Source organism: Rattus norvegicus, chromosome 6, assembly GCF_036323735.1.
Source record: "Rattus norvegicus strain BN/NHsdMcwi chromosome 6, GRCr8, whole genome shotgun sequence".
NCBI classification, from domain to species: Eukaryota; Metazoa; Chordata; class Mammalia; order Rodentia; family Muridae; genus Rattus; species Rattus norvegicus.
In genome coordinates this window covers 108,884,252-108,912,147 of record NC_086024.1, presented here as the reverse complement: position 1 = coordinate 108,912,147, position 27,896 = coordinate 108,884,252, and the positions used below count along the sequence as shown (strand labels likewise).

Sequence of the window (27,896 nt, the reverse complement as noted above, 5' to 3'; positions counted from 1 at the left end):
TGGAACTCAATGGGCAAAGGAAATGCACACCTTTTATGGCAAGGCCTTTCGTGCTCTGAGCCTTTATTGACATTGTTCCACATAATGTACTTTGACAAAATTAGAAAATTGAAAAAAAATTTTATTTTATGTGTATGGGTGTTTTGCCTGTTATGTTCTATTCATATATCGTGTGTGCCTGGTGCCAAGGAGATCAGAAGAGGGTGCCGGATTCTGAGATGGGTGTGAGCTGCCATGTGGTTGGTGGGAATTGAACCTGGGACCTCCGGAAGAGCAGCCCATGCTTAACCATTGAGCCATCTCTCCAGCTCCTGAGTCAGTCACTTTGCATTCTGCCCGAGGCTGAAGGACTCCATCTGAACAGCAAGCGCCGTTTATAAAATGTCCTCCTTAGAAACAGAAGAGGGCTCCCACCTGCCCTCCTTCAGACCATCTGGACAGGACGAGCTGTATGGGAAACAGTAAAGGTCCTGCTGGACAGCCATGAGCAGCCCTGGGGCTCCCCGGGGGCCCCCAAGCCGAGGAGAGAAGGCCACACTGGGAATGTTGGCCTTGGAGGTCGGGCATGGAGAAGGTATGGTTCTGAGCAGCCGGGCATCATGGAGGCTCCAGATTCTTGTGTAGCAGTCTTGGCCCACTAAGAAAGAGGAAAAGTAACAGCAGGTTAAAGAGGAAAGAATGTATGCGTAGACACTGCTCCTCGCCACCTCTCAGGGCCAAGTGTGACTACTAAGCCCCTGGTGCAGTACCTCTTGACCTGTGTTTTGCCACCCCATTTGGGTTGCCTTTCCCTGGGGTCGCCTAAGACCATCAGAAAACACAGATATTTACACTTCAATCCATACAGTAGCAAAAACAGTTACTAAATAACAATGGAAATACTTTTAAGAGCATGAGTTGGTCTGTTGCTCCAGAACCCTAACCAACTGTACATGTTCGAAATGATAAGGATGCCCTGGCTGGCTGGGCGGAAGCAGTGGCTTGGCTCGGCCAGCACCGGCTTGTGCGTAGAGGGTTTTCTTAGGTGGGACCCAGCCCACCTGATCTAGATGCCAGGCAGCTGGGTTCTTTTAGATGAAAAATACTACCAGGAAGACCTTCCAACTTTGTCACATCCAACAGAGCAGATGACAGCTACTTCCAGTTCAAGTTGAAGTTCCAAGGACACTTAAGTTATAACAATATAGCATGGGACACCATGGGTTATGGTGGCCCAGATGCTAGATCTGTGTGGGCTTTTAGCAGTTAGACTTCAGACCACTCGGTGACTCTGAGGCCGCAGTGCTGCTGTGGCAGAGATGTCCTTGGGGGATGTGGCTGGCTGTTGCAGCTGGGCAGACACTGTCTGCCTCTTAGCAAGGCTTGCCCACCCTGTGTCTACAATCCAGCATGGGAAACTGCTGAGACCAAGGCTTGGGGAATATCATTCTAGGAACAAGGCCAGTGCTGGTGTTGATGAAGATGGTAAGTACATCAAGAAAAGTCCCAGCCCAGTGCTGCTTAGCTCCCACGAATTTTAATGGAATGGGCGAGCTGTCCATAGGAACATTAGCACACGAGGCTTCTAGAAGACTGAGAACATGTTCCTTATGTAGAAACCTTGAATTGGGGTTGTAGCCTACAAATAACTATAACTTGTAGTCAGTTTAAGTCCTTCAGGGCTGAGTAGCCAGATAGCTGCTACTCCTTGGTAGATCACAGCTATGTTAAAAGGCCAGGATTCAAGCACTTTAGAATCCTAAATTTCTCAGCATCTAAGTGAGCTTTTAGGCAAGATGTGCCTGATGGAATCCTGTGATTCAAAGAGGCCCAACGTCCAACTCAGTCCCTAACTGCCTATTTCTGGGGTGCTGCCCGCCACTGACCTGTTGACAGAGGGCTAGCTGTTGATATCTCAGTGGTCCATAATTCCCTTTATTTACCCCTTTTTCCCTCTGCTGTTTAAGACATGAGAGCCCTTACGGGTAGCACTTGACGGATGGGAACTCCCAATCCCCACACACCTGCCACCAGGATTCCTTCCTCCTCGTGCATATGCAGTGGCAGGTAGGCGTACTCATTCACGTGACCTTCGTATTGTCTCACACATTTAGTGGCTCTCAGGTCCCACAGCTTGATCTGTAGGCAGAAGCACAGAGGGTTTCTTGGGAAGAGTCTAGCAGGCACACAGCAACAACCAGGTATGCAGGCGAAGGGTGACCTGATCTCAGTGGCCTAGACGGAGGCCTCCGACTCCTGCCTATCAGAAGCGCAGAACAGAGGCCCTCCGCACTTCTATCCAGGCAAGATTAAGCTCATGGAGCGGCAAAGGATAGCCTGGGTCTTGGTACATCTGTGTGCCATGACCTGCACCCTGCTATCCTGAGGCCTGAGGTCAGTATTCCCTACCTTTCCAGCCATGTCTGACGCCATCAGGTACTGCTCCTCCTTGAAGACCTGCACAGAGGTCACTGCTGAGTCATGGAAGATTTGAGTAGCCTTCCAGCCCTTGGCTTGACTTGGAGAACGCAGGTCAATGGCAAAGATCTCCCCAGAACGACAGCCATTAAACAGCAAAGGAGTCTGTGGAGAGGGGAACAGTGCCCAGTTTTCACTACCTGGCCATGCCTTGGCATTAGGGCTCAGTGGAGTTAGAAGAGAGTCTGATTTTGTTGTTGTTGTTGTTGTTGTTTTGAGATGAGGGTTTCTCTGTGTAACAGCCCTGGCCGGCCACAGAACTCAAGAGATCTGCCTACCTCTACCTCCTGAGTGTTGGGATTAAAGGTAGACCCGGTGCCTCCTCCAGTGTCACTTGTGGTGAGCCTATAGGTGCCTGGAGGTTAGATCATGGTCCCCTTAGGCTTCTTTTCTAAGGCCTAAGTAATGTCTCCCTGTGTCCACTATGGCTCTGGTGAGATCTGAGGTGATGGACTGATGGGGAGAGCAGACAGCTCAGTTAAATGTGTGGTTTTATCACAGATGGATGAAGGGCTGAATGGTCAGTTCTGCTCCTGCCCAACACAGGTCAGTGACCCCCTCCTGCAACTCTTTTAAAGAAAGAGAGCATTTTCTATAGCTAAGTCCTTGAAATACAGTAACGAAGACATACCATTTCCCATCTGACCTGTCAGTTCTGTGAGACTGCTTAAGAGCTGTGAGTCAGTATCAGAGCTGCACACTGTGCTGCTGTGTGGCTCCAGGACGGACTGCTAGGGAGGCACTCTACTCTCGAGCTGCAGCCATAGTCCCCACTTAGAATTTCACAATGATCCGTCCCGACTCCTCCAATATCCAAGGCCCGCTAACAGCTGTCGGGAGACAGTTCCACATCAGCTCAGACCCGCTCTCTTGGAGCTTAGGAATCCTTCTGGGCTGCTGGCCCACACCTTTAACCTCAGAACTCAAGGGTAGCCTGGCCTCCATAAAGAGTTCCAGTCATGGTTACATAGTGAGACTGTTTCAAGAAAACCAAAGCAAAACAAAGCCACCAAAACAAACCAACAAAACAGTCTGCTGACCCTCCCACGCTTTTCCTTGTAAGAGGTGCTGGCCCAGCTGTTACGGCAGGGAAACCCAGATTCACTCCACAAATGTTCCACTGCAGGGAACATTCTAATTAGCCCCAATCCAACTAACCTTGACTGCAAACTGCTGGGCCAAGACGTCACTGTTGGTCCAATATGACTGCCGGTGTCCTGTCACCACGTTGGTCAGCAGGACCCTCCGAGACAAACCTGGTGGAGACAAACATCCCTGAGGGATGCTGGCAGTCTGGGGAAGAGGAACTGCATGGGGTCTTCAGGTCTCTGGAGCTCTGGACCCGACACCCAGGGAGGTGGCGTACCTGTACTGAAGCAGTTATTTGCCTGGACGTTCAAGGACCAGGCACAGGACCAGGCCCCAGGGATCCGGAAACTACACAGCATGCCAGGCTGGTCGGTACCTGCTAAGAGAAACAAAGTAAAACACGGCTGCCTTCTAGGCCTAGGGACACCTCTCCATGATACCAGGTTAGCAATCACAAACCTGGGATAGCACTGGGAACGCAGCTCAGACCCCAGCCATGAGTTAGGTGTTTCCCAGAGTTCATATTTACTACAGTCACCCCCCAAGCCACATGCTGACGTATTTCTGTGACAAAGCCTTTGGAAAGTGACTAGGATTTGATGAGGTCATGCAGATGGAGTTCCAAAGTAGGAATGATGGGTTTACAACAGAAAGATGTCAGTAATAATGGGTTCACTCCCCCCCCCCCCAACTCTTGGACCAAGACTTCAGTTTCCTTATCTGTACAGTGCGTGCCCCACAAGTTGTTGGGCAGTGAGACGCCAAAAGGCTAAATGTTCACGGTTTCACCTACTTCCACGAGGAACCTGCTGGGGCAGGCTGCCTCCACCCCAGAGGTCAAGCAATGTGCTTGGACGTGGGAATGCAGTAGTTGTGCTTTGGGCCTGCTCTGCCTGGAGCCTGCACTCTTGGAGCTGACCCCACCCGGCAGATGCCATCTCTGAGAGTCTGAAGACAGCATGCGGAAGTCTGCCAGCAGGGGCAGAGTGCAGCCAGCCAGCGTGCCTATCACACGAGGGCTGAATCAATGCCTCTGAATGATGGCTACCAGCAGCTCAGGCCAGCGTCTTAATGTCTTGCTAGTTATGTGCACTTTTGCTCTGACACAGCCTCAAAGGGTTTAAAAAAAGCTGCAGCTAAAATGCAGCAATCCTGGGGTAGACTTTGACAGTTTCTCCTCAGTGTTATCCATTCTGCCTAAAGTGTGGAACAGCAGCCAACCCAGCTTCTGGTACCCACATTCCTAAGGCACCCCCACAGAGACAGAGGACACATCCTCAAAGCATTTTTTTCCCCAAAGCTAAGGAAAGGGCTCCGTACCTTGGTGACTGCTGACAAACAGTGATGCTGGGAGCAAGGTGGCACAGCCTGGCGTCTCTGCAAGGCCCATGAGGCACAGCCTAGAAGGAAATCTGCTAAGGATAGTGAGGTACAGACAGGGCCGTCCTCTGGGAGAAGGATGCTATCAGTATCCTTCAGGAAGTTATAAAACGCCAAGTAGGGCAGAGAACCCTGTCCGGATGTGACACTTTTTACACTTTCCACACTCGGTTTCTGTTTCTTCGGGAACATAATGTCACAGACACCATAAAAAGCTCTTAGTCCCATGCAATCTGTTTCCCGTCTTCTACTCAAGAACTGGGCTTCTCGAGGTGAAGTGAGGCGGGTAAGGCCATGGTGTAACATGCCCACACATGTACTTGCCTGTGTACACGATGAACTAAGTCTCAAGTCCAACCAGCTAAGAGACTGAACCCATGACAAGTGTCATGAACGTATGTGTGTGAAACAAATTTCACACAGCGAGCACAGGCGCCGTCACAGTGAGCTACTGCAGTCCTAGAGAAGCCCTGCGGGCTGTGAGTGCACAGAGGCCAGTATGTTCCACAACCACAGGGCCTAAGATCTAGTCTTGTGCTTGGGGTCAAAAGAACTCCCTCCCTTCATGGCCTTCTGTTTCCCTAACTGCAGCTTCCTCCCTCCACTTCACAGTGGGTACCTTCTTAGGGATGTGCTAATCCTTTCTACTTTATTCCCTTGCCAAAACAAACCCCATGGCAGGGATGCTGGGTCTGCCTGGTGACCCATGAGCGTATATCAGCAGTAGAACAGGTGGACCCTGGGGCCAGACTTCTAGGGCCCAACGCTATCCCTAGCCACTACACTTTAAGTCCCAGATGTCTGGCACATAGGAACTTGACCATCATCCTAGAAACAGCCACCTCTGTACCTCGGTTCCTTATGGAGACTCCCTGTTGTGGACCCAGGTGTGGTCTTTCCCTAAAAGGTGAGACACCCCTCTCTGCCACCTCCACAGATGCTCAGGTCCAGACCAGGGCATGGCTGTCTACTAAACCCTTTTGTCTGCGGAAGGATACAGAATGTGGGAGTCCAAGTGATTGAGTGAGGCCCAGCACACAGAGTTCACCTGCGGGGAGCGGGAGAGAGAGACTAGGGTGACTGCTGACCACAGAGAACAGCGGCAAAATGCTTTCCTAGAAGACGGCTGGAAGGGACCGCAGAGATGGCTCAGCACGCGCTGCTTTTACGGAGGACCAGAGTTTGGGTCCCAGCTCCGTGAACACTAACTCCCTCTTCTGGACACACAGATACATGTGCCCAGGTATGCACACACACATACACGTCCCTTAAAATTGAAGAGGAAAAAAAGGAAGGAAGAAGGAGAAAAGGGAGAGAGAAAGAGAGAAAGGACAGACTTGTAGAGGCACAAACTCACGACGCCTCCACTCCCTGCAATGCTGAGACCAAACGCAAAGCTCTGAACATGCTAGGCAAACACTCTACCACTAAATCACCCTTAATCTGACATGTGATTTCCTTCTTCAGGTTTTGCTCTTAAAATGGGCTGCAAGGAGCATCCTGAGGATGGTGGAGCTCCCTGTGCAGATCTCTTAGGTCTTGAGGGGAACGGGAAGGAGTAAACTCCAGGCTTCAGTTCTTGCAAATCAGCATGGGTCCCAAGCTAAGGTATCTGTCAACAGCCCCCTCCCCCAAGCTAGACCTGTATTCTCTTATTTTTTTTTTAAAGATTTATTTATTTATTATATCAAAGTATGCTGTAGCTGTCTTCAGACACACCAGAAGAGGGCATCAGATCCAGATCTCATTATGATGGTTGTGAGCCACCATGTGGTTGCTGGGAATTGAACTCAGGCCCTCTGGAAGAGCAGTCAGTGCCTTTAACCACTGAGCTATCTCTCCAGCCCTTTGGTTGTTTTTTCAAGACTTATTTATTTGTATCCTCTATTTTTACAGGACCAGGAAACAAACCTAACTTTTAACCAAAGGTTAACCCTTTAGGGTTTTCTTTCTTTCCTTCCTTTCTCCGCCTCCTCTGAGACAGAAAAAGGTACAGCTAGGCTCACCTTGTAGCACAGGCTAGCCTTCGGCCAACAGCGACCCTCCAGTCTCAGCCTTCTGTGTGCTGAGTGAGATCACAGCTACCACACTGGGCTCCTCAAGCCATTTTTACCAGTGTCTCGCTCGTGGCTTATGTCTTAGTGAACAGGAAGTCACTGCCTTAGATGCAACATAAAGGCTATGAGATGGAGTACCTGACATTTTGGGATGCCCAGCGAAGGAACCTATCTAGGCTGTGATGGCTGTATTCCAGGAACCACACCCCTCCAGATCAGTTCTGATCCTTCAGAAAAGAATCTCGAATGGCCACTGAAAGCACCCTGCCTTGAGCTCACCCCAACCACCTAAACTTCTCTTCAGATGTTACGGCTCTCTGGGACTTGCTCATCCCGTGGCCTCTCAGGAATTAGCAAACCATCTGTCCCTTGGAAAATGAGATGGATCCTTCAGTCTTCACCAGGCCGTTTTCCCTTTCCCTCTCTGAATTCAGCCAACTACAGCAGTGGCCTAGGTCCAAAGGCAAGAGCTAGAAGGTGGAGACAGGACCTACCTTCCTGTTGGTAAAGTACAGGTTCTCGTGCATGTGCACCTCGAACGTGGGGGCCTTCAGACCCTGCAGGCTGATGATGCCGTACTTGGAGCCTCCGATTTTGACGTCATTCACCGTGAAGAGGCGGTCACTGGTAGTGTCTGCCTGGAGGGAAACAGGCTGCAGGTGATCTCTCATGTGGGCTGCCTAAGCTCCTCTCCATGAAGGAGTAAGGCAGGGACCCACCTTAGCTCCCACTCGGTGACTACACTCCAGCAAAGTGATCTCCCAGAGTCTGCCCTGCCATCTCTGAGGCACTGAAAAGATGGCAAAATGAGGGCCTGACCAGGAAGTCTGGTGACCTTAGTGACCACCTCAGAAACAAGTCTGGGAGGACCATACCATGTGGCCACCATAAAACCCACAAAGAGCTCTGAGTCCTAGACAGCTACATAGTGAGACCCTGCCTCATTTAATTTAAATATACAACAAAGGACCGACCTGTAATCCCAACACTCAGGAAGCTAATTATGGCAGGGGAACTGAGTGTGAGCCAGGCTGAAGTAGAGTTTCCTTGTCTTAAAAAGCCCCGTTAAGTTTCCTCTGATAAAAGTCTAAACAGACACACACACTGGTGAAATTCCTCCTACAGTCTTGAAGAGTTATGTGCCTGGATGTACCCACCAATGATGGGAATCAAGTGGGTCAAAACACCTTCCCAGTCCTCTGGCTGGCTCTGGGTACTACCCAGCTGGTCACATGGGATGCTGGGTCACAGGACGGCTGCTCTACCACAGGCACATTGCTAGGGAAGGAGCTCGAGGGGACCCATGGCAGCAAAGTGCCTGCTGTCCCGTCACCAGGCCCTCAGGAGGGCTGAGCAGCAGAGACTGGGGCCTGACCCCAATACTTCTTTCTGCTGTCGGGGCTCCTGGACCAGGAGGCCTCAACATGGGCCTCAAGGGTCACTCTACTTTAGCCTCCCATCTTCCCAACCGATCACTGCCTCCATGGTCTCATCTCAGCCTCAAGGCTTTCCCTTGGCCTCCAGGAAGGATGACAAGCGCTCAGGGGGCCCATGGAAGAGGGAGGGCATGCTCTGGCTCCTTAACAATGCATACCTGACCCTAGACTCTGGTAGTTGGACTTGATTTCCACTCCAGGTCTCAGTGAATACAGAGACTTTCCACTTCCAATAAATAGTGTGATGGAGGTACGAACGGCCCTGCCACTGAAGTCAGGGACATTGAGCGAAGGAACCCACCATGCTGCAGCTGATGGCACCTGGATCCTGCCCACACTGTGCACAGCCGGAGAGAATACACTGTTTGTCGTATGTGGCCAGACCCAGGTTTATTTCACAGGATGGGACTGAAGGGTGAGTGATGGACATACACATACACACACACCCACACATACCCCTTAAAAACAACAACAAAACCCCACCAAACCAAAAGACATCTTTTTTTTCCCCCACGTAATCAGCATCTTGTTAGCCAGGCTTAGTGAACACAACACCAAGCCAGAAATGGCAGCCACAGACACCGACAGACACCTCTCACTCACCAGGATGAAGTTAAAGCGGTCACTCGCCAGAGCTGAAGGGTCTGAGCTCTGAATCTCTACCTTTTTCCTCTCCATGCAGGCCACCCGAAGCTCGTGGGAGAGACTGGACAGGGAGACAGAAACGGGAGGGCATGGACACCATGGCCAGACACCTGAGTGCCATGCAGGTGTGTCTGTCACCTGTTCCCACCAGCTGTGGGGAGATGGCTCGAGTTCAGAAGCTCAAGGCCAGTCTGGACCACATGAGCAAGGTCCTGTTTCAACCATAAAAAAAAAGCAAGACAGGTGGGGTCCTGCCTTTCCCACAAATGCCCACCTCCACAGTAGTTTTCATATGTAACGCTACGGACAACTGACTGGCTGGGTAGCCCTTTCCCAGTCAAGATTTAGGCTAGAGCATTTTCTCCAGTCACCCAGTACATTCTGGGTGGAGAAAATGGGCCCCAGACACGATCAGGTTGCCGAAGGGCACACAGTGGATTAGAAGAGCCCAGATGTGCAGCCACCACCTTCCTGCCCCTTTCCTCTCCCCAGGACAGCTTCCTCCGCTCCAGGTCAAGCAGAGACTTCTCCCCTCCTGGGAGAGAGATGGCGGAGGCTGTATGCTAGCTACCTCTGCTGGCTGCTGGCCTTTCCTGAGGTAGGCACTAGTTAACCTCCTGTGTATGAGGGGAAGCAGAGGGTAGGGGGCTGGGATCAGGGGCTGGAGTCAGACAGATCCTGTTTCTGGTTTTTACCTGGAGTAAGTCATTCTGCCCTGAACTTCAATGTCCTCTTTAGAGAACAGGAGGGGCTGTCTCTCAGCCAGCCTTAAACTTAACCAGATTTCCCCACCACTGCCTCTCTGCATATGGTTCTCGCTGCCTACTTCCCAGCTCTGTCTCCCTTCAACCCATCTTACTAGACCTAGTTAGAATTATAGCAGGCATCACAAAGGTAACATATACATTGGAAATGCTAGGGACTGAATCGGGCATGTGAGGCAAGTACAACTCCAACTGAACTGCTGGCTTTTAACCACAAGTCCGTGCTCCCCTTTGTGCCCTCCACCACCCCCCACCCCGGTGCCCTTTAAGGATTTATTTATTTTATTTATATGAGCGCACTGTAGCTGTTTTCAGACTCCAGAAGAGGGCATGCTTAGCTGCCCCAGGGAAGGCTCCGTGGAGTGTGGCTTTTTGCATAATAAAGGGCTGGCAGCTTAGAGCTGGGGCTTAAAGACCAGTAGAGCAGACTACCGGGCAGATGAGAAGAGTGAGCTGGGAAGCTGGCAGTGCAAACCACATGTAGAGAGGCAGAGGTGAAGTCAGTTAAGTTGTAAGTTCGAGGCTAGCTGAGAGACATTCCCAGCAAGAGGCCAACTGTCTTAAGCTTGTGTAGATGTCTCCGTGTCTTTATTAAACTTCAAGCAGGATTCCCAAAAGCCCCCCACAATACCCCCAGCTATGAAGACTGCTCATAGAATAAATAACACAAGGTTTCTCCTGACTAGATTCGTGAACTACAGAGATAAGGACAGGAAAGAACATCCGAGACAAAATAAGATATTATTTTACCGGCAATAACTGGAGAAGTTGAGAAAACCCAGCTGATTTTTCCGTAGGATGGACGATGCATTAAATCCCACTCTGGCAATTTTCTAAGTTCATAAATTAAAAAAAAAAAGAAAAGAAAAGAAAAGAAAAGAAAAAAAGATTCAGTGAAGGTAGCCATGCTGGCTTAAATCTGGAATTCTAGCATTGGGGAGGTGGGGAGGGGATCCTGAACACCGGTTCAAAGCCATCCTTGGACACAGTGCTTTCCAGACTAGCTTGGTTATGAGATACCTTGCCAAAAAGCAAAACGAACAAACAACAAAAATATATTTGTTGTAGTTTGGGTAACAGAAGTAGGTATTTAATTCCACAGGACACGATGAGGGACACGGGTATTAATGATCAGAAATTTGATCATTGAAATTTGATGGTGTCCTCTGAAAGTTTCCCCTCATGGGCAGTAAGAAAAATCCAGCACAAGGCAGTCTGGGGGCCAGCCAGTCTGCCCTACCTCTTGTTTGCTTATAGGCAATAGGCTGTGTATACAGTGTGAGACCAGATGCCAAGGTCAGCAGACAGAAAAAGGAAGTGGGAAATGGGGCCTCTCGCCTGGTCTTTTCTTTATCATTTCCATGCCAGGGCGACTCTGACAGCACAGTCTGACATATGTGAGTGTCACAGGGCATCTAATGGGCAGCCTGCTTTCAGCAGTAGATGGGTGCTGTGGGTGTAGTGGGCACTGGGTAGCCAAGGGTAGCCCACCTTTTTCTGCTTGTCCTCTTGCTGCAGCAGCTGCAGCCTCCTGCTCTCCATCTCCTTGAGCTGGATGCCCTCCTTCGTGAGGGGGTTGCAGTTGTTATGACCCGGGAGCAAACGGAAGTATCGGTTCTTCTCAGGGTCAAAGTAAAAACCTGGAAGGTCTTTAGGACAAAATAGTAAACTGACCAAATAAAAAAACCAAAACAACAACAACAACAACAACAAAAACAGATCCACCTAATGAGAATAAAGAGTCAGTGTGTCTCTTCTACTGGTGAAGTGACAGTCATGGTCACCACTGAGGTCCAGACTGGGGAGACCATCTGCCCCAGAATCACTCCTGACACCGTCTCCTTCAGTCAGTGGATCGATTTGTTTCTAGAATTCCCTCAAGTCAAAAATGGGCTCTTGACTCCCCAACAAGCAAACAGACAGAGCCCTGGCTGAGGACTGGCAGCCAGGACAGGGCCACTACCTGGTCTGAGGGGCCTGCCCGCCTCACCACCTACCTGGCACTGAAGACTCTCCAGCTTTGCTGGACGAGGTTGATGGGCACTCAACATCATGGTGGCCGGAATCTTGCGAGCTCTGAGACGCCCCTGAGGTGTACCTGGTGACACACATGGCAATAGGAGTGTGTGTGCACATGGGGGCCAAGGGACAATACTGGGCATCAATCTTTTTAGGCAGGACCTCTCATGGACCTGGAACTCACAGAGCAGACTAGGCCCGCTGGTGAACCCCAGGGTTGTTTGTCTCTGTCTTCCCAGCATTGGGGATCACAAGCACATGACCCCACACCTGGCTTTCAAACAAACCAAGCCACCTCCCCAGTGCCAGCTCTCATTCATTCTGACAGAAGGTCCTACCTAGCAGATGTGCAGCCTTTACCTGACCTTTGTGATTTGGGGAGCACCAAAACAAAGGCCGGCCTCCTTTCCTTCTCTTCCTCTTCTCCTTCCTCCTCCTGTACTAAAAGGACACGAGTCACAGGAAGTCCTTCTCTTCTCACTTCTGCATTTGCATTCCTTGAGACCTTTTGGAATTCCCCGGGATGAAAAGGAACCCAGAGCTCTTTGCCAGTGAGATCGTTACCAGTTGGGCTCTCTGTCCGCTTGCCCTTTACAAAGCCAGGTGAGGTCCATTATTTACTGGCTTCAGCCGCAGAAGGCTCATATTTTATCTGGCCAGACAACCTTACAGATGGAGAAACCTCGGCGAACAGAGGTAATTTCCTCAGTAATATTAGGGTGGAGCCATGGCTGACACTGGCTGTGTAAAGCCACCGTGGCCTCGGTGGCAATTAGAGGGAATGCAGGGTGGGAATGTCTCTCCTCACACAAAATAAAAGGAAGTCTGCAAAGCTAGGCTGAAGGAGGCAAGGAACAGCCCAAATCCCACCAACACTGATGCTATGCACAGGGGTGGGAAAATTATTTCTCTCCCTTTCCGCCCAGAGCTTTCTGAGGCGGCCCGTCTGTATCAGCAGGAGGATGGATTAAGAGTCATGACTCTTTCTCTCCAAGGACTGCTGCTCCATTCTTTCCACACAGAGCCCAAAAGATGGCTGTGCCCAACAGGTTTCCAAGCCACTCTGCCAAAACTGTGCTTGGGCTCTTGCACAGATCACATCTCACTACCCATTATGGCTTGTGGGAAGGCCTGAGGCCCAAAAAATATCCATGACTTTCCTAACAAAACATACCAACACTGGGCGGGGTGCTGACCTTCCTACAGTAGGGGTTAAACTGGAGATTTACACCCGGTGAGGTGCTGTGTGCTCAAGGCTACAGGGTTGGGCAGCTTATTAAGGGTTTTTATACAATCAAGCAAGAGGCTGACAAGACAGAGCAAGATGGGACAGAACGAGACAGGAAAGTAGGCCTCCCCGGGTCACAGCTGCTCTCTCTCTCTCCCATCGTCTCTGAAGGATTTGTACTGTTTGTGTTAATTTAATCTGGAGAAGTACCTTGATATTTGAAATCATGACCCTGTATTTGGAAATTTAAAAGATAATTAAATGCATATGGGTGTGGACAAGCATGCATGGGTGGAGGTCAACTTGAGGGAGACTGTTCTTCCCTTCCACAGTGGCAGCATGACTTCGCACCACTGAGTCATCTTGTCATCTTGCAACCCCCAAATTTATCTATTTTAAGAGGAGGGCTGGGCTGGCCAGGCAGCTAAGTAGGTACAGATGTTTGTGGCCAAGACTGAGGACCTGAGGTTAACCCCCAGGACTCACATGGTAAAGAAAAGAACTGATTCACGCACGCACGCACGCACGCACGCACGCACGCACGCACGCACGCAGGACTCACATGTGGAAGAATCTGACATTGGCACATGTGTTGTAGAGAGAGAGAGCAACTTGTGAACCTGAAGGCTACACGAAGACTTCCTCCTGTCAGGAGTCCTCACTGAACCCCGGTGGAGAACAGGGTAAGGGGGTGGGGATGCTCCTATTCTGAGATAAGAATGGTTATACTTCATAATATGATGGTTAATAGCATATTATAGCAGGATAAAAGACCTACACTGGGGACTGTACATATAGTCTAAGATGGGTGGGCACACGGTACCCATGAAAGACCCCAGCTTAGCAGCAGTAACGCCATTTTGCAAGGCTGTACTTAAGATGACTGGTTCAGGGAAAGGTTAGAACACTGAGTACACAGCAGCTGCCAAGCAGGATGTGTTTGGTTGAAGGCCTGGCAACAGGACGACTTCGGTTGAGCACCTGACAATGAAAAAAAGCCCCGGGAGAGGTCCCACACCCTGGTGGGGGGCCGAGTCAGTCGTTATGTTCCAAGAAGGTAGCTAAGAAACTTGCCCCCGGGCTAAACCCTTGCCATATTAGAATCCACCAATTATATCCCTGTAACCATGCATCTGCTTCTGTATGCTTGCTTCTGCTCCCCAAAATCCTATAAAAGCCCATCCTTGGTTCTGTGGGGCGCGCCAGTCCCCCGAGTGACTGAAGCGCCCGCAGGTGCCTGTGCCTGTGTATCCCGACAATAAACCAAATCCTCTTGCTGATTGCATCCTGTGGTGTCTCGGTCTGGTCTTTGGAGTTAGAGGGTCTCCATCCCGAGGGAAAGTTCTCCCTGAGAGCTTTTCATTTGGTGCGTTGGCTGGGAAAGGAGATCCTCCACCCAGGGACCACCGACCACCCACTGGGAGGTAAGCCGGCCGGCGTCTGTCTGTCTGTCTGATTTTGTCTCGTTCTGCCTTATTCTGTCTGTTCTGTGAGCGCTCAGCCAGGTTGTTTGGAATTTGGGCGGGACGAAGAAGGAGCTGACGAGCTCGGACTTCTCGCCCCGCAGCCCTGGAAGACGTTCCAAGGGTGTTAGGGGCCCGACTTTTCGGGGCCCAATCTGGGAGAGGAGAAAGATCCGGACTAACGGCACCTCTGTCTGTATTTTTGGCTTTCAGAGGGCCCCGGACCTTTGCCACCTCCATCTGACTTTTTGCTTTCAGTTTGGTACCAAAGCCGTGCAGCACGCCTGTCTGTTGTTTGTTTGACTGTTGGTGTTGTTTGTTTTCTCTGTGTTCTAATCTTCCTTAGAACTAACATGGGACAGTCCCTAACAACGCCCCTAAGTCTCACTCTTGATCATTAGAAAGACGTCCACGACCAGGCACACAACCAGTCCGTCGAGGTTAAAAAAAAAAGGAAAATGGCAGACTATCTGCACATCTGAGTGGCCCACTTTCGGAGCGGGATGGCCAGTGAATGACACATTTAATAAGATCATTATTTTACAGGTTAAAGATCGGGCCGTCCACGGACATCCTGACCAGGTTTCTTATATTATCACTTGAGAGAGTCTCGCCTTAAACCCCCCCCCCCGGGCGGAACCCTTCGTGGACCCGAATTGGCCTCCCCTCAACCCCCAGCCTGTCCCCTCGGCCCCGCCCGGTCCGCCGGCCACGTCTTCCTCTCTCTACCTTTGTGAAATCAGAGCCTTCTAAGAAACCTGTCCTCCCGGCAGACCCAAACTCCCCTCTCATAGATCTTCTCTCTGACAGGCCCGGCTAAAACGGAGGAGGCAGAGCCGCCGGCCAGATCAGTTGCCGGGCCACAGTCTGATAAGGGTTTCTCCCCTGTCGCAGGGAGATTGCGCAATAAGCTCGAGGTGATGCCAGATACAACCTCCCAGGCTTTCCTACTTAGACAGGGAACCGGTGGCCAGACCCAGTACTGGCCGTTTTCAGCAGCTGACATTTACAATCAGAAACAAAACAACCCTTCTTTCTCCAAAGATCCGGTGGCACTCACCGACCTAATAGAATCTGTTTTACTTACCCACCAGCCTACTTGGGATGACTGCCAACAGCTCTTATAGGCCCTCTTAACCTCAGAAGAAAAACAAAGAGTGTTCCTAGAGGCCAGAAAGCATGTTCTGGGAGATGATGGGCGTCCCACCCAGCTGCCTGAGGACCAAACTGGGATTTTAATACAGCTGAAGGTAAGGGACACCTACGCCTTTATCGCCAGTTGCTTCTAGCGGGTCTCCGAGGGGCTATACGACGCCCTACTAATTTGGCTCAGGTAAAACAGGTATTACAGGAAGCAGGGGAAACTCCCTCCGCCTTTCTAGAGAGACTTAAGGAGGCCTACCGTATGTACACTCCCTATGACCCAGATGACCCAGGACAAATGACGAGTGTCTCTATGTCCTTCATCTGGCAGGCTGCTCCAGATATCAGGACTAAGTTACAGAGGTTAGAAAATTTGCAGGGCTATACATTACAGGATTTACTTAAAGAAGCTGAAAAGATTTTTAATAAGAGAGAGAATTGAGTCGAATCTTGGCCGCCGTAGTTCAGGGCCAAGAAAGGAAGGGAGATAGGGGGGAGCTCGAAAGGGGCTGAAGCTGGATAAAGATCAATGTGCCTATTACAAAGAGAAAGGGCACTGGGCCAGAGAGTGCCCCAAGAAGCCTGGCGGACCCCGAAAGCCTCGACCACGAACCTCCCTCTTGGCTCTAGATAAAGATTAGGGAGGTCAGGGCCAGGAGCCCCCCCCCCCCCCCCCGCGAGCCCAGGGTAACGCTTAAAGTTGGGGGGCAGCCGGTTACTTTCCTGGTAGACACAGGAGCCCAGCATTCAGTCCTCACTCAAGCTTCAGGACAACTCAGCGACCAGACGGCCTGGGTACAAGGAGCTACTGGTGAGAAACAATACCGATGGACTACGGACCGCCGGGTTCAGCTGGCTACTGGTAAGGTGACCCATTCCTTCTTACATGTTCCGGACTGCCCGTACCCTCTGCTGGGCCGTGACCTGCTCACCAAACTAAAAGCACAAATTCATTTTGAGGAAAGAGGGGCCCGAATAACTGGCCCCCACGGAACTCCCCTTCAAGTTCTATGAATATAGACTATATGAACTGGGACAGGACAAGCCACAATCCCTAGAAATAGACACTTGGGTCACGAATTTTCCACTGGCTTGGGCAGAGACTGGTGGGTTGGGGTTGGCGCTCCAACAGCCCCCCTTAATTATACAGTTAAAGACCACTACAACTCCAGTCTCCATAAAACAATACCCCCTGTCACATAAAGCTTATCAAGGTATAAGGCTTCACATTACGAGGCTTCTAGATCAAGGCATCCTAGTCCCCTGCCGGTCGCCTTGGAATACGCCTCTTCTGCCTGTTAAGAAACCCGACACTGGAGATTATAGGCCAATACAAGACTTGAGAAAGGTCAACAAGAGGATAGAAGATATTCATCCGACTGTTCCGAACCCTTACAATTTGCTCAGTAACTGTTCATCGATGAGAAACAGGGGTATGCTAAAGGGGTCCTAACACAAAGGTTGGGACCCTGAAAACGCCCTGTGGCCTACCTGTCTAAGAAATTGGACCCTGTGTCCTCCGGCTGGCCACCGTGCCTAAGGATGGTGGCTGCTATTGCTGTCCTGATCAAGGATGCTGGAAAATTGACTTTGGGACAGCCACTCACCATCCTAGCACCCCACACAGTGGAGGCCTTGGTAAAACAGCCCCCAGACCGCTGGCTCTCTAATTCCCACATGACCCACTACCAAGCCTTGTTACTGGATGCAGAACGGGTTCAGTTTGGGCCCGTAGTCGCCCTCAATCCTGCCACCTTGCTTCCTCTACCAGAGGAGACAGAACAGCATGACTGACTACAAATCCTCGCAGAAATACATAGAACCAGGCCGGACCTATCGGACCAGCCTCTTCAGAATGCTGACCACACATGGTACACGGATGACAACAGCTTCTTGGCAGAGGGAGAACAAAAAGGCTGGAGCTGCGGTCACTACGGAGGACAAAGTGATTTGGGCAAAAGCCCTGCCTGCTAATACCTCTGCACAACGGGCTGAACTCATCGCCTTGACTCAGGCGCTCAAGATGACAAAAGGTAAGAGGCTAAATATATATACAGACAGCCGTTATGCCTTTGCCACGGCACACATCCACGGGGAGATCTACCAGAGGCAGGAGCTGCTCACATCTGAGGGTAAAGATATGGCTAAAATTCTGGCCCTCTTAGAAGCCCTATTCTTGCCCAAAAGACTGAGTATTATACATTGTCCAGGACACCAAAAAGGGCACAACCCAGAGGCATGAAGAAACCGGCTGGCCGATGCCACGGCGCGAGAAGCGGCCATGAACAAACAAATCTTGCCCTTAAATAGCCCAGACCAACCCACGCCCCCACCAGTGGGACAAACTAGTTGGGTTTATGCCCATGAGGACATAGAGCTCCTAAAAAAATGGGGGCCATCTACCACCCTCAACTAAAACAGTGGGTCTACAAAGGACTTTTGAATTGATCTCCTTTTTACATAAGAAGATAAAAACCTTACTAGATTGGGAAGAGATAAATCTGTGTTTTTTTTTAATTGGGACAAAGCGATACAAAAGGTGACTGAGAGTTACAAAGCGTGCGCTCAGGTTAACCTGGGAAGGACCATGATTGGACAAGGAGTTCGTCCTAGGGGACACCGTCCCGACATCCATTGAGAAATTGATTTTACTGAAATTAAACCAGGTATATATGGATACAAGTATCTCCTAGTGTTTGTAGACACCTTCTCAGGATGGGTCAAAGCCTTCCCCACGAAGCACGAGACTACAAAAATGGTCACCAAGAAGCTCCTCGAGGAAATCTTTCCCAGCCCTTCTCTGAGGGCCCATTTACAGGCCCTACAGATTGTGCAGAGAGACGTCTGGAGACCTTTGGCCGCTGCTTACCAGGACAAGCTTGAGCATCCGGTGGTGCCACACCCGTTCCAGATTGGAGACACCGTGTGGGTGCACAGACACCAGACCAAGAATCTCGAGCCACGGTGAAAAGGACCCTACACCGTCCTCCTGACTACCCCGACCGCCCTAAAGGTAGACGGAGTCTCGGCTTAGATCCACACACCACACGTCAAGACAGTCCGGTCTGAGGAATTGACTAATCACAACACTACACCCCAGACATAGAGAGTTCAGCACACTCCAAACCCCTTAAAGTTAAAACTCCTACGTGGCTCCTCCTAGCCCTTTTGTGGCCTAGAGTCAGTGGGGGAATAAGCCCCCACCAGACAGAAATTTCTTGACCAAGTCGAGTGAAAGATTTCACTCAAAGTTAGCAAAAAAATGGGGGAATGAAAGACCCCAGCTTAGCAGCAGTAACGCCATTTTGCAAGGCTGTACTTAAGATGACTGGTTCAGGGAAAGGTTAGAACACTGAGTACACAGCAGCTGCCAAGCAGGATGTGTTTGGTTGAAGGCCTGGCAACAGGACGACTTCGGTTGAGCACCTGACAATGAAAAAAAGCCCCGGGAGAGGTCCCACACCCTGGTGGGGGGCCGAGTCAGTCGTTATGTTCCAAGAAGGTAGCTAAGAAACTTGCCCCCGGGCTGAACCCTTGGGGGGCCGAGTCAGCCGTTATGTTTCAGGAAGGTAGCTAGGAAACTTGCCCCCGGGCTAAACCCTTGCCATATTAGAATCCACCAATTATATCCCTGTAACCATGCATCTGCTTCTGTATGCTTGCTTCTGCTCCCCAAAATCCTATAAAAGCCCATCCTTGGTTCTGTGGGGCGCGCCAGTCCCCCGAGTGACTGAAGCGCCTGCAGGTGCCTATGCCTGTGTATCCTGACAATAAACCAAATCCTCTTGCTGATTGCATCCTGTGGTGTCTCGGTCTGGTCTTTGGAGTTAGAGGGTCTCCATCCCGAGGGAAAGTTCTCCCTGAGAGCTTTTCACCCACTGATCTATTACTCATGTACTTTTGTGTATATTAAGGTTCCATATGCCCAATGGTGGTGTCACTAAGAGTTGGAGGCCGGTCTGATCTACATAGTGAGTACCAGGAAAGTCAGAGCTATGTGGAGAGAGAGCCCCTCTATACAATACCCCCTCTCAGTCTCATAGTTCACACACACACACATATATATATGTGTGTATATATACATATATGTATACATATATATAAAATGTAAATGTTACATGCTATATATATTATATATATTTGCATAAACAACATGTTAGACATATATTTATGTAAGTCTTTTCCCAAGACTTATACTAGATAATAGCTCCAGAAAGCCTCTCCCAAGTTTCCAAAATGGAAAAGCAGGTCTTCAGTTGTGTCAAGACAATCTACCAGTAGCTATGGCTGACACTAGTCAGAAGCCAGTCACTGTGAAGCAAAGAGTGTGACTGTGATCTCACTTCCTGTAGCAGGGCTGATGGCAGGCAACATGTCAAGCTTTCGAGCCTACTGGCCTCACTGCCGACTGGTTTGGAGGGGTACAAGTGTGGGCACTGTATCGGACAATGCTGGAACAGAACTGAGCAAAGCTGGCCCTCAAAACTTACCTCTCACTGGAATCACACTGCCTGAGGGCAGGGCTACGGTGGTGGCTTCGCCCTCGTCTTCTCCTACTCGTCCAGATGTTCTTATCCATTTCTGTTCCTAGGAGAGAGAAACACAGAACACCAGATACCCTGGCTGTGTGCTTTCCCATTTGACTAGCAGCTCTACCATGCTCACAGTGGTCACTGCCAAGGCTACCACCCACACCTTTGTCTGCTTCTAGCACTTTCCCAATGTCCCCTCCTACCATTGACAGACAGTGCAATCCTCTGTCCTAGAGAAGTGACCAGGCAGGAATAACTTGTCCGGCATCTTTTCCACAAATACTCTTGTGAATTCTTACTCTTGTCTCAGAGAAATAGATCCGTCTCTGTGCCTTTCCAAGACACCCTCCCCCACCCCAGATGTCCACCTCATCCTTCCTCGGGGACACCACAGATGTCTAGTTTACGTTTAATGGCTCCCTCTCCTCTGTTGGAAAGCACACCAGTGGCTTCACTTGCAGGTCTCCCCCTGGGATCCAAAGGTGCAGAAGCATCCCAGCCAGTGATCTACATACCAGTTCAATGTCTTCACATCCCACAACCCCAGCATTCTGCCCAAACATCCTCCCTGGAGTAGCACCTAATGATCCACACTTTCCAAAGTCGGGGCCTGGGGGTAGGGGATGTCGCATTCAGTTCCCATTCCTGAACTTGGCTTTGAATGGCCAAATGTACACTTGGAAGATTCAGGCAGTGAGGTCACCAAGTGAAGGCCAGCCTAGGCTGCCTAGCCTTTCAAAAGAGCCCAACAAAGAGCCGAGAGAAGGCTCAGCAGTTAAGAGAGCATGCACTGCTCCTGCAGAGGACTTGAGTTCAGTTCCTGGCACCTACACCAGGTGGCTCATAACCATTTGTTAACTCCAACTCCAGGGGATCCAATGTTTTCTTCTGGCCTCAGAAGGCACCTGCACCTGCACATACCCTACCCTCACATTTACTGGATTTTTAAAAAGTCGCTCAGTGGGAGGTAAGGGTGCTCTTTTCCAAACATGAGTTTGAACCCAGGATCCCAACGTCCTTTGACTACCATAAGCACAACCGACCGACAGCACAGTGAGCAGACACACATGCAGGAAAAGCACCCATACACATCAAATAAAAATAAATAAAACACATGGGCGGGTAAGGCAAGAGGAATGCAAGTTTGAGGTTATCTTTTAGGTCACACAGGGAGATTGAGACCAACCTAAGCTACTCAAGACCCTTAAAAACAAAACACACCCCATTAGAAAAAACAAAACAAACAAACAAACAAACAAAAAACCCCATGTCTAAGGATTGAAAGTATGTTTTTCTAAAATACAAGTTCACTTTCAGGATACATACTGTGGTTTATATCTGCATTTGTCTGTTTTGTTTTTTGTTTTTTTTTTTTTTTGGTTCTTTTTTTTCGGAGCTGGGGACCGAACCCAGGGCCTTGCGCTTCCTAGGTAAGCGCTCTACCACTGAGCTAAATCCCCAGCCCCTGCATTTGTCTGTTTTAAACTTTGTTAATACACTCCTGTCTCACTGGATGTGAATTCCTTTTTTGTTTGTTTTGCTACAGTGCTGGAGACCGACGGACCTCAGGGCCTTGTGCGTGCTGGGCAAAAGATCCAGGGTCGTTCCTTTTATTCTTAGCACCCACTGACCTAGTAGGCTACATGCAAATTACTGCTGAGCGAAACAAAACAATAACCCTCCCCTCCCCCAGTATAACAAACCCTGTGGCTACTTTACTATTCTGTGGCGCTTGGGGTCTTACTATTGAGTTTACCTCCAGTTCCCTTCACTTATGACACATTCAAAACCAGAATGTCTATGGGGATTTTGCCAGCATCTATGTCTGCCCATCACTCACATGCCTGGCACCTGAGGAGGCCAGGAAGAGGGTGTCAGGTGCCCTGGCACTAGAGTTACAGACAGTAAGATCTGCCATAAGGGTGCTAGCATCAAGCCTGGGTCGTCTGGAGGAACAGCCGATGCTGTAACTGCCAAGCCGTCTCTCCAGCCCTACTTCACTGTAAACTCTAAAGCTTCCTTCTGCTGGATGTTTTCCTACAGTATTTATATTTACACAGCACCCGATGTGCATGTGCGGCAGGCACTGGGCTTGGCACTGGGAAGTGGGCAAGAGCAAAGAGTGGACAGGCTAGGGGCTGGGGGCAGGCGGACATGTGAGGACCCTGCAGGCGGTTTGGTACAACCAGAGTCAGGTACAAGGGACTGCAGGAAGAGCTGGGTCAGGCTAGGGAGGGCCTCAGACGCTAGGGCAGAGGCTTGATTACTTATGAGAGCATTAGAAACGGAATAAAGGATACTAGCCTCAAACAGTTTGAAACCTACAATCTGGAGTGGGGTGGGGTGAAGAGGTGTCACTCTTCACAGCTAAAGCTAGCATCCAATGTGTGATTCTTGCTGTCTCAGCCTTCCACATGCTGTGTTTATAGATGTGCACCATCATACCTGGCTTTTCCATAACCTTAAATTATGAAAATGATCACACATGACTATGTAGGGCACTAAAATGCCCCAGAGTATAGTATTTTATAACTCTATTTCCATTCGCCGGAGTCCTTTAATTAATTCCACTTCCCAGCAGCTGAGATACTGAGCTGATATGAAGCTGGGCAATTTAGGAATCTAGATTCTAAGTCATTCTGAGATAAAAATGAAAATGGGAGAAGGATCAGCTGTTGATCCTTAGCCACCCTGTTCCAGACACGCACGCACGCACGCACGCACGCACGCACGCACGCACGCACGCACGCACGCACGCACACAAAGCCAGGCAGGCCCACGACTGCAGTCAGAAAACTTAGCAGTAGGAGGCTGAAGCATCAGGAGTTAAAAGGTCCCCATTAGCTACGAAGTGAGGTCAAGGCCAGCCTGGCCCTGAACTTCCCTTAGAACTCCAGAGTAGCCGGGGTACAGGCCTACTATGAGGCGGGCAGCCAGTGTGTTCTTTATAATCTGGGGGACTGCTCAGTCACAGGGACGTTGCCTCATATCACTTTAACAGTACTTTCAAAGGTTCGGCTCCTGTGACTCCCAGTCTCTCCACCTCTCCTTGAGGGTGGTTGAGAAGTCCAGCACCCAGTCTGTTTGCAGTTTCCCAAGCCCCACTTTAGATGCGGGGCAAAGATCTACTTGTGTCTTTCATTCTGTGGGAGGCTGGGCTTTTTTCCCTGTTGTCAGTGGGCAGCTTCCCCACATATTAAGAGGGTTTAGAGGACACCCACATTCAGCCTTTCCTCTTCTCCATAACCTTTCCAGGCAAGGCCTTAACATTCCCCATGATGCAGGTCCTGGCAAAGGCTTTGGTTTATTGGGGCTCTCTCTGTGTGGCAGCAGCCACTGGCTAAGCAGCTGACCCCATGGCCTTGGGTTGGGGGCATTATGAGAGCAACAGTACATATGGGTTGTTGCTACCCAAAGACAGACCCCAAGCACTGGGCAACATCTTAGCTTGAGGTCCTGGGACTGTTTCACCACTTTACCCCAGGCCATGGCTAGACTGGGGGTAATTATAAAGACACTCGGAATTACATAGCAATGTGCTGCACAACCTTGCAAGTGTAATATAAAGCGGCTATGATAGCCAATGGGGACTGCGCAGACAGCTCTCGGGCAGAGCCCTTGACATCTATATAGGCTGGGATCTTCAGAATACATTTTCACTCTATGGGAGCTTGGAGATAGGAGACTTCCCATAAGCTCCGAGGCCAGCTAGACTAATGGACTACAAGAGAACACAAAAGACCCTGTCTCAAACAAGGTAGGTGACAAATGACACTTCAGGTTGTCCTCTAACTTCCACACAACAGCACTCACATATACATACAAAAATCAAATAGATAAGACAGATGATAGGTAGAGTGAGAGATAATGCAATCATAGGAAAAATTCAGTAAGACCCCGACTCCTAAGACATAAAAAGATGCAAAATGCTAACATCACTAGTAGGTAAAACCCAGAATAAAATGACCCCCCCTTCAATAAGGTTTCCACCCTCAATGGTATGGACCGTGAGTGAACACAGGAGGGGAATGAGAACATGCAGATAGCTCATTAAAAGTTCTATCCAGTGAAAAAAATAAAATAAGAGACCGGAGAGGCCTCAGCAGCTAAGAGCACTTGCTGCTCTTGTAGAGGACCTGAGCTCAGTTTCCAGCACCCACTATCAGGTAGTGGCTCATAACCTCCTGCAACTCAGTTCTAAGTGATCCAACATTCCTCCAGCCTTTGAGAGCACCTGAACACAAGTGGTACACACGTGTACACACACACACACACACACACACACACACACACACACACACACACCCCTATCTCAACTCCATTTCCAGGCAGTGGGAGCTTTGTCTTCTCCAGGTAGCTGACTCATTGGCTGTTTTTTGTTTTTGTTTTTCTTCTTACTGCCCTGCTCCACACACAAGGCTGTGTCTGGGAACACCCAAGGTGGAGGGAGTGTGGTGCTCCCCAAAGTCACTTTGGTGTGCAGACTGTGTTTCTCACTGACGCAGAACTTGGTGTGTCAGGGAATGGAGGCTGGTCCACACCAGGGCCTCAGGCAAGCCACCACTTGACCTCTCTTTCTGTATCTTTTTTTTTTCAGAGCTGGGGACCGAACCCAGGGCCTTGTGCTTGCTAGGCAAGCGCTCTACCACTGAGCTAAATCCCCAACTCCTCTCTTTCTGTATCTTATAATGAATGATACCACTAGGGCTGGAGAGATGGCTCAGCAGTTAAGAGCACTTGCTGTTCTTCAGAGAACCCGAGTTCAATGCACAGCACTAATGTGGGAGTTCACAACATCTCAAATTACAGTTCCAGGAGTTTGACACATTTGGGTCTCTTCGATCTTCCACAGACATGTAAGTACGTACACACACACACACACACACACACACACACACAATTAAAAATAAAAGCTCTTTTAAAAGGGGTTGGGGGGGATGCCATACCAAATATCCTTAAGCCATGAGTCCAAATAAACCTTTCTTCCCTTGAAAAAAAAAAAGGGGGGGGGGTTGGGGATTTAGCTCAGCGGTAGAGCACTTGCCTAGAGAGCACAAGGCCCTGGGTTCGGTCCCCAGCTCCGGAAAAAAAAGAAAAAAGAAAAAAGAAAAAAAAAAAGGGGGTTGGGGGGTGGGCGCTGGAGAGAGGGCTCAGCGGTTAAGAGCATTGATTGCTCTTCCAGACGTTCTGAGTTCAATTCCCAGCAACCACATGGTGGCTCATAACCATCTGTAATGAGATCTGATGTCTTCTTCTGGTGTGTCTGAAGACAGCTACCCCATATTCATAAAAATAAAACTTAAAAAAAAAAGGGTGTGTGTGCGTGTGTGAAGAGCAATCAGTGGTTAAGAGCGCTGAGGGCCCAGTTCAAATTCTAACACCCCATAGGGCGACTCATAACCATCTGTAATTCCAGTTGGAGGGGATCTGACTGATCTCTTCTGGCCTCCCTGAAGACCAGGCTTGTTCGCAGTACACACGTGTATGCAAGCCAAATATCCATATGCATAAAATAAGCTTTTAAAAAAAAGCAAAACTACAAACTTCCAAAATCTATACCCCAAAGTACTACTGGCCTCGTGTTTCTTCACAGCCCAAATTTCAACATAGGCAGGAGCCTTAGGTCTGCGGGATGGACGCTGCAAGGTGATCCTGGGGACGCCGCAGGACCCGCCAGATCCGGGCCCACGCCCACTCCGGCCATGTATTGCACGCTCACTCCTGTTTTTAGCCTGGCCTTCCCTGTCCTCTTGCGTGGGTACAGCGGCACCCTCCGTCGGCGCTCAGGTGCACGCCAAGCGTGGGAACAGTCTTACCTGCGCAGACGGTCCTCTCAGACACAACACGGCTGGCCTGGAGTACCCAGAGGCGTGCGAAGATCCGGAAAGACACCCATGTTCTGTGTTGTCGCAGCCCATAGGACTAAAGCGACCGGTTCTTTCTTCTCATTGGATTAGGCTTCTGCCTGTCCATGTTACTTTACGGAGGGCGGGACTTGGAACTTCCGCCTGGTCTCTGTCCGGCGTGCCCCGGCTTGACACGCTTAGGGGCGGGGTCTGCTGCGCTTAGGGGCGGGGCTAGAGATTGCTACCTCCTCCTTAGAGTCCCTGGTACTGGTAGTGACGGTGAGTCTTCCCTCCTGCTGCGGATCGTATCTTGGGAAGTTTCTCTCGGCTTGGGGCCGGTACACAGGCCCGAGTTAACACTGATATGTGAGGGAGGAAAGATGATTGTGGAAAGAGCAAAGGAGGCTTGAGGGGGAAAGAGAAAAAGGAATCCATAGAAAGCCTTTGGGACACAGGTGCCGGAGGCTCCTCGAGTCTAGGTTAGGTTGTTTCCTTGCCATGTGGTCTAGGGTGCGCCTATCACTTCTCTGTGCCTTAATTTCTTCCACTGTAGCAAGAAAGTTGAACAAATATTCTAAGTCAATGATCTCCTGCCCAAAGTTTGTACAGGCAATATTTCTAGAATGGGATATGTGTGCCTGGGCCAGAGAACCCTCCAGACTACTACTTCAAGGAAGATGGAGTTTGTGATAGGTCAGAAGTAATAGTAGTGTGAGCAGAGTTGGTTCAAATAGGCCAGACTAAGTGGGGAAGCACCAACAAGCTTGATCTTAATGGCATTTGGAGGAGAACAGAATCAATTCCTGCAACTGTAGAGTACCTCATTGTGTGCCATGCTAGCCCAGGCTCCTGAGTGCCGGACCCACTAGAAGCTAGCTACCAGTGATCATAGATGTGGACCTACGAAAGCACTTCAGTCCTTAACAGGTTTACAGACATGTGCAGGGGGTGCAGAGTGCTAGGTTCTGAGGGAAATGAGAGAAGTGAGAGCTACAGCTTCCCAGAGCTTGAGCTGCCCGGCTGGTTGTGAGGACCCAAAGTAGTTGGAGAACAGCCTCAGAGGCAGGGAAAACGTGGGACTCCAGAGGCTGGAACCTTGTTGGATAAAGTGCTTAAGGGAAGTCTGTAGGGTGGGGCAGCAAGTTTCGGTGAAAGTAGTTAGGGAGGTAACCGAGGGATGGAGGTAGACAGAACAAAAGGAGAATCTCTGACCTGCATTCTGGGAGGAGGAAGGCAGAATTATAAACTAAAGCCTTGTGGTCCCTGGAGGACTGAGGGGGGGGGGGAAGGAAGAGGAGGAGGACCAGGAGAACGAGGGAGCTGGGAACTTGTGAGATATTGGCAAACAGTCAGCTGACTGGCACCAGTGACTGGCTCCACTGAATTCCCACCACGGGAACTGCGTGGACATCAGTTTTGCCTTGGAAACCTGTAATACATACTCACTACACAAGGGAAATTTGGTCAGAAGCAAGTCATGTGGCGTGCCCGACTCGGTTTTCTCTCAGGTAAAGTGATGATAGACTAATACTGAAAAAGAAAGTCCAGAAGAGTAAAGGCTGTGACCCAAAATAGGGTCTTGGTTTATGGCTTCCAGTGACTAAGCACCCTGTGTTACAAATTTAGCTTGGTGTCTAGATAGTGTATAGTATCCAGAGGTAAAAGGAAATCACACACAGACACACACAGACACACACACACACACACACACACAAACATACACACTCACACACACATACACACACGCACACACACTCACACACACATACAAACATACACATTCACACACACACACACGCACACACATGCACACACACACTCACACACACATACATAC

General features: G+C 49.9%; 1 protein-coding gene and 1 long non-coding RNA gene across 5 annotated transcripts; one reads left to right on the top strand and one right to left on the bottom strand.

Annotated features, from left to right (window-relative positions):
• Positions 1-31: 31 nt before the first annotated feature.
• Positions 32-26,178, bottom strand: Dcaf4 (DDB1 and CUL4 associated factor 4). 4 transcript variants are annotated; one of them, XM_006240347.5, is made up of 14 exons: positions 26,030-26,178; positions 20,172-20,268; positions 11,826-11,926; positions 11,320-11,477; positions 10,579-10,661; positions 9,023-9,125; positions 7,478-7,621; positions 5,925-5,974; positions 4,867-4,946; positions 3,824-3,925; positions 3,616-3,713; positions 2,389-2,562; positions 2,004-2,118; positions 32-637 (listed from the first exon to the last, which is right to left on the bottom strand). In XM_006240347.5, the coding sequence occupies exons 2-14, from the start codon at positions 20,258-20,260 to the stop codon at positions 375-377; spliced, it is 1,560 nt and encodes a 519-aa protein (XP_006240409.1). In that variant the 5' UTR covers positions 20,261-20,268; positions 26,030-26,178; the 3' UTR covers positions 32-374. The 4 variants fall into 4 exon arrangements, with proteins under 4 accessions (XP_006240409.1, XP_063118189.1, XP_038968441.1 ...); XM_063262119.1 differs by lacking the exon at positions 26,030-26,178 and adding an exon at positions 12,186-12,283 and having other exon boundaries at positions 20,172-20,188; NM_001108716.1 differs by having other exon boundaries at positions 42-637; positions 3,824-3,922; positions 26,030-26,154.
• LOC134479227 (uncharacterized) lies at positions 11,923-19,478 on the top strand. Its single transcript, XR_010052279.1, has 2 exons — positions 11,923-15,788; positions 18,475-19,478. It is a non-coding gene; the product is annotated as an uncharacterized LOC134479227 (long non-coding RNA).
• Positions 26,179-27,896: the final 1,718 nt, after the last annotated feature.